The sequence below is a fragment of the Rhinopithecus bieti genome, unplaced genomic scaffold, assembly GCF_001698545.2.
Source record: "Rhinopithecus bieti isolate Rb0 unplaced genomic scaffold, ASM169854v2 scaffold_57243, whole genome shotgun sequence".
NCBI classification, from domain to species: domain Eukaryota; kingdom Metazoa; phylum Chordata; class Mammalia; order Primates; family Cercopithecidae; genus Rhinopithecus; species Rhinopithecus bieti.
In genome coordinates this window covers 182641-189261 of record NW_016822477.1, presented here as the reverse complement: position 1 = coordinate 189261, position 6621 = coordinate 182641, and the positions used below count along the sequence as shown (strand labels likewise).

Sequence of the window (6621 nt, the reverse complement as noted above, 5' to 3'; positions counted from 1 at the left end):
GGAGGACTAAACTCTCTGTTGGATGCAGATCTCAGCCTTCTTCCCTTCATTCCCTGCATAACATTCCCTTGGTCCCTTAGTGAAAGCTTTTTTCTGTTTTTTTTGAGACGGAGTCTCGCTCTGTCGCCCAGGCTGGAGCGCAGTGGCCGGATCTCAGTTCACTGCAAGCTCCGCCTCCCAGGTTTACGCCATTCTCCTGCCTCAGCCTCCTGAGTAGCTGGGATTACAGGCGCCCTCCAGGGAATTTCTATTTTTTTTATTCCACTGACCAAAATACATTGTAGTTAGCATAGCATTTAATACCTTTTATGTAGTAGGTACTTGATGAATTTTATTACAGTGAATTTGTTTTGCTTTTTATTTTGTAAGATATATGAATTATTAATGTTTTGGCCTAGTATATTGTTAAAGTATAAAGAACTTTGTCACAAAACTTAAAATGTTTCAGAATTATCATTAAAATAGGAAGAAATGGGTTTTTTTTGTACATAGGCTATTATGAAGTTGATTATACCTTATTGAAAGAGAAATGACTACATTATATATACTTTACCTTTGGCTGAAGTCTTTATTTTTATTTCTTTTTAAATTTGAGATCAGGTCTTGCTGTGTTGCCCAGGCTGGACTCGAACTCCTAGGCTCAAGCAATCCTGCATCGGCCTCCTGAGTAGCTGGGATTATGGGATCACAGGCATGTGCCACCACACCCAGCTGATTCAAGTCTTTATACATGGAATTCTTCTATGTTTAGATTTATAAAAATAAAATGAGATAAAAATTTTTACCATTAAGATTAAAATTATTAACACGGTTTAGTGTAGCTTGATGGTTTTTTTTCTGCTCATGCTGTATTTTATAAAATGAAACAGTCTGTATTCATCATACTCTTATTATACTAAATCTAGAAGATTTTAAAACTGTTGGCAAATTATATAGCTTGTATCCATCAAGTAAGTTTATTTGACTTTTTTGTTGTTGTTGTTATTTAGTACTAAATATTTCTTTTTTCTTTCTTTCTTTCTTTCTTTTCTTTTTTTTTTTTCTGAGCGATTCTCACTCTTTTGCCCAGGCTGGAGTGCAGTCGTGCAATCCTGGCTCAGTGCAACCACTGCCTCCTGAGTTCAAGCGATTCTTCTGCCTCAGCCACCTGAGTAGCTGGGATTACAGGCGTGTGACACCATGCCCAGCTAATTTTTGTATTTGTAGTAGAGATGGGGTTTTGCCATGTTAGCCAAGCTGGTGTCAAACTCCTGGCCTCAAGTGACCTGCCCATCTCGACCTCCTAAAGTTCTGGGATTACAGGCATGAGCCACTGCACCCATCTGCAGTATTAAATATTTCTTATTAATAATTTGGAAAACATCTTGGCAGAGTACCTCTATAATATTTTTTATTAAATATGCTAAAACTAGTCATTTAGGAAATGTTACAGTTTATTAACATGTTATATAAAAATTAACTTAGAGACAATTATTTGTACAGTTTCAAATTTCATTTTTCTCTCCTAAGGGTGGCCCATATCATGATGTCTTACATAGTATTTTAGGGGCATACACATGCTACAGACCTGATGTTGGTTATGTAAGTATTTGTTTCAATCTGTTTTTTGAATGTAAGCATTTTATCTACACTCTTTATCAAAATATCCTATGTTGTATTAGCTCCCAAATGTCTGTATCTCTATGTCTGTTTTTCTTGGGCTTATCAATTTACCCAGTGAAGAATCTTTCCATCTCTTGCTGAACTTATATGTACTTGAGATTGTCAGGTTTCTGGGGGAGCTGTGGGAGATTTCACCATGCAATTTCTAAACTTTTATTTCATGTCCTGATGCCAGGGGGGTGCCTTGTCCCCCTCTTTTAACCTTCTTTTCCATGACTGTGCCTCTAGAGAGTAAACCTCCTATGTTCTACCAGGTTAAGGGAAGGATAGGTACCTGTCCCTAAAGGATAGGGGAGGGGATTTGCTCCTTATACAGACTTTCACCCAATCCTATTTTTAGCTCTATTTCTCAATTTCACAGGTACCTGACAACTTCAGCTTCTAAGCCTTCAGGGTTTTACAGCAGAATTGGCTTGCTGATTATTGGCTTCCTCCTCTGTAGATATTTTAGTTTTAACATTATACACTTATTTAATTTACAATTTCTAAAATACTGTTAACTATCTACTATATAATTTTTCATTCTTGTAGTCCTCATGGGTTAATATTTTTTTTCTTTACTGTATTTTAGTTGGATTTTCAGGAGAACAAAGAAAGATGTGACGTTCAATTGCCATTTTTAACTAGAAGTTATAGAACTTTCATCTTCTCGGCTCAAGCCTGTAATCCCAGCACTTTGGGAGGCCGAGACGGGCGGATCACGAGGTCAGGAGATCGAGACCATCCTGGCTAACACGGTGAAACCCCGTCTCTACTAAAACTACAAAAAACTAGCCGGGCGAGGTGGCGGCGCCTGTAGTCCCAGCTACCCGGGAGGCTGAGACAGGAGAATGGCGTGAACCCGGGAGGCGGAGCTTGCAGTGAGCTGAGATCCGGCCACAGCACTCCAGCCTGGGTGACAGAGCAAGACTCCGTCTCAAAAAAAAAAAAAAAAAAAAAAAAAAAAAGAACTTTCATCTTCTCACTTTTGCCTTAAAATAAAAGAATGTTAGACATCTCTATAGGGTGACTGTCTGGTACAAGTTACTTTGTTCTGTTGCATATTCATTTCTATGTTTGTCTACTCAACAAATATTGTGCGCTTATGACTATATGTCAGGCATTGTTCTAGGTACTTGAAATACCTCAGTGAACAAAATGATTTCTTTCCTTACAATGCTTACAGTTTAGAAGAAAGAGACAACAACAAACAAGTAAATCATGTTATATTAAAAGATAAGTGCTGTGGAAAAGTGTGGGATGATAAAGGGGGAAAGTGCCAGATTTAGGGTGGGGCAGGTTGTAGTATTTGGAAAGATCATCAGATAGTCCTTATAGAGAAAGTTAGATTTGAGCACAGTCTTTAAACTCTCTTACTCAGGTATTCTGTGAATGAATTGTAAGAACACCTTGTATCCCCTTCACATGTTTAAGCTGAAGTTTAAAGTTTTTTATTGTAAGTTTATTTGTAAATAATTTAATTTTTTAGCACTGGTTAAATTTGACATCTTATAGTTTTTTAAAAATGTCCCCAGGCAGACCAGGCGAGGTGGCTCACGCCTGTAATCCCAGCACTTTGGGAGGCCAAGGCGGGTGGATCACACATTCAGGAGTTGGAGACCAGCCTGACCAACATGGCAAAACCCCGTCTCTACTAAAAATACAAAAATTAGCCGGGCATGGTGGCATGTGCCTGTAATCCTAGCTACTCAGGAGGCTGAGGCAGGAGAATTGCTTGAACCTGGGAGACGGAGGTTGCAGTGAGCCAAGATCGTGCCACTGCACTCCAGCCTGGGCAACAAGAGCGAAACTCTGTCTCAAAAAAAAAAAAAAAAAAAAAAAAAAAAAAAATGTCCCCAGACTGGGCACAGTGGCTTGGGCCTGTAAATCCCAGCACTTTGGGAGGTTGAGGCACGAAGATTGCTTGAGCTCAGGACTCCCAGGCTGCGGTGAGCTAGGATTGGACCACTGCATTCCAGCCTGCACAACACAGCAAGACCCTGTCTCAAAAAAAAAGAAAAGAAGTCTGTTGTGGAATTTAAATACTGTAATGAATTTACATATATCATAGTCCATTTAAAAAAATATATATTAACAAGCTTTTCATTAATATTTTACATTTTTTGCTTTTTCTCTGAACTTGTATTTCTTTCTTTTTTTATTTTTATTTTTTTGAGACAGGGTCTCACTCTGTCACCCAGGCTAGAGTACAGTGGCGTGATCATGACTTACTATAGACTTGACCTCCTGGTCCCTTGGTCCCTGGTGATTCTTCCACCTCAGCCTCCCAAGTAGCTGGGACTGCAGGCACAAGCCACCATGCTTGGCTAATTTTCTGTATTTTTTGTTAAGACAGGGCACTATGTTTCCCAGGCTTGTCTTGAACTCCTGGCTCAAGTGACCCGCCCGCATTGGCCTCCCATAGTGCTGGGATTACATATGTGAGCTACTGTGCCTGACTGATATTATGATTTTTTAATATAATGTTGTATAATTAAAACAAAGTAGTTAATCTGCCCAACATCTGAAATATTTGACCTTTTTTGTAATGAAAGTATTTGAGATTTACTCTCTAAGAGATTGTGAAATGTACAGTACTCAATCACTAGTTGTATTTGCCATGTTGTGTAATAGATTAAAAAAAAAAAAAATCAGGCCAGGCATGGTGGCTCGTGCCTGTAATCCCAGCATTTGGGAGGCCAAGGTGGGAAGATCGCTTGAGCCCAGGAGTTTAAGACCAGCCTGAGCAACACAGTGAGACCTCATCTCTGCAAATAATAAAAAATTAGCCAGGTTTGGTGGTTTGCACCTGTAGTCCCAGCTACTCAAGAAGCTGAGGTGGAAAGATCGCTAGAGTTCAGGCTCTTGAGGCTGTAGTGAGCCGAGATCGTGCCTGGGCAACAGAGTGGTACCTTGTCTCAAAAAAAAAATGAAAGTTACTCCTCATTTCAACCTGGAGCTTTTTGTACTCTTTATCATCTTCCCTACCTCCAAGCCTCTGGTAACCACCATTCTGCTCTCTGCTTCTATGAGTTCAGTGGTTTTAGATTACACATTTAAGTGAGAACATGCAATATTTGCTTTTCTGTTTTTGCCTTATTTCACTTAGCATAATGTTCTCCAGTTCCATCCATGTTGTCCCAAATGACGGAATTCCTTCCTTTGTTAAGGCTGAACAGTATTCTTTTGTATACACACACGAACACACACACACACACACACACGCACACACGCACACACTCATCCCATTCATCTGTTGATGTACACTTAGGTTGATTCCTTAACTTGGCTATTGTGAGTAGTGCTATAGTGAACATGGGAGTGCAGATATCTTTTTGATATACTGATTTCAAGTCTTTTGGGTAATAGCCAGAAGTGAGATTGCTGGACCACATAGTAATTCCATTTTTAGTTTTTTTGAAGAACTTCATAGAGTTTTCTATAATAGCTGTACTAATTTACATTCCTATTAACAGTGTGCAAGTTTTTTTCTCAACAACCTCACCAACACTTATCTTTTGTCTTTTTGGTAATAGCCATATACAGCAGTCCCACTTATCCTCAAGGGATATATTCCAAGACACCAAGTGGACTATGTAAGTTTGGTTTTTTTTGTTTTTGTTTTTGAGACAGGATTTTGCTCTTTTTAATTTGTTCTTTATTTATTTATTTATTTTTTTGAGGTGGAGTCTTGCTCTGTTGCCCAGGCTGGAGTGCAGTGGCACTATCTTGGCTCATCGTAAGCTCTACCTCCCAGGTTCACACCGTTCTCCTGCCTCAGCCTCCCGAGTAGCTGGGACTACAGGTGCCTGCCACCACACCTGGCTAATTTTTTTTATGTTTTTAGTAGAGACAGGGTTTCACCATGTTAGCCAGGATGGTCTCGATTTCCTGACCTCATGATCCTCCCACCTCAGCCTCCCAAAGTGCTGGGATTACAGGTGTGAGCCACCATGCCTGGCCAAGACGGGGATTCACTCTTGTTGCCCAGTTTGGAGTGCAATGGCACGATCTTGGCTCACTGCACCCTCTGCCTCCTGAGTTCAAGCAATTCTCCTGCCTCGGCCTCTCGAGTAGCTGAGATTACAGGTGCCCGCCACCACGCCTGGCTAATTTTTTGTATTTTTAGTAGAGACGGGGTTTCACTATGTTGGCCAGGCTAGTTTCGAACTCCTGACCTCAGGCGATCCACCCGCCTTGGCCTCCCAAAGTACTGGGATTATAGGCGTGAGCCACCGTGCCTGGCTTATATAGGGTTTTGTACTTGTCCTGAAACTGCAGATAGTACAGAATCCTATAGATACTATGTTTTTTCTATACATACATACCTATGATATAATTGATTGATTAGGCACAATAAGACATAAACAGCAATAACTAATAATAAAGTAGTACAGTTATAACACTTTTCTAACAATTTAGGTAAAAGAAGCAGTACTCGAACACAAGCTCTACAATACCACAACAGTTGATCTTATAACCGAGATGGCTACTAGGCAGATGGGTAGCATATACAGCATGGTTACGCTGGATAGAAGGATGATTCTCTTCCTTGGCAGGATGGAGCAGGCCCACTCCAGATTTTACCACCCTATTTAGAATAGCATGCAGTTTAAAACGTATGACTTGTTTATTTCTGGAACTTGCCATTTAATATTTTCAGACCACTGTTGACCACAGGTAACTGAAACTTCAGAAAGCAAAACTGGGGAAAGTGGAGGGCTACCATATTTTATTTGATTTCTGTCACAGAATTTTATTCTAAGGTAACACTTTTCTACCCAAAAGTCTTATAGTAATCTCATTATACTTCTGCTACAAATATATAAATTAATTAAAATGAAAATTAGCTTTATTTCTGATATACATAATATTCTAAATATTAAATGTTTTTTCTAATTATAATTATTAGTATAACTGATCAAAACAAATGTATTAGAGAGACTACATAAATGAAAAAAACAAAACAAATTTTTTTTT

General features: G+C 39.3%; 1 protein-coding gene across 1 annotated transcript in view; it reads left to right on the top strand.

The window, feature by feature from the left end:
- TBC1D12 (TBC1 domain family member 12) overlaps positions 1 to 6621 on the top strand; it is a 145622-nt gene that overhangs the window by 119960 nt on the left and 19041 nt on the right. The window contains 1 exon segment of the mRNA XM_017860965.1: positions 1510 to 1581. Coding sequence (XP_017716454.1) covers positions 1510 to 1581 — 72 coding nt within the window.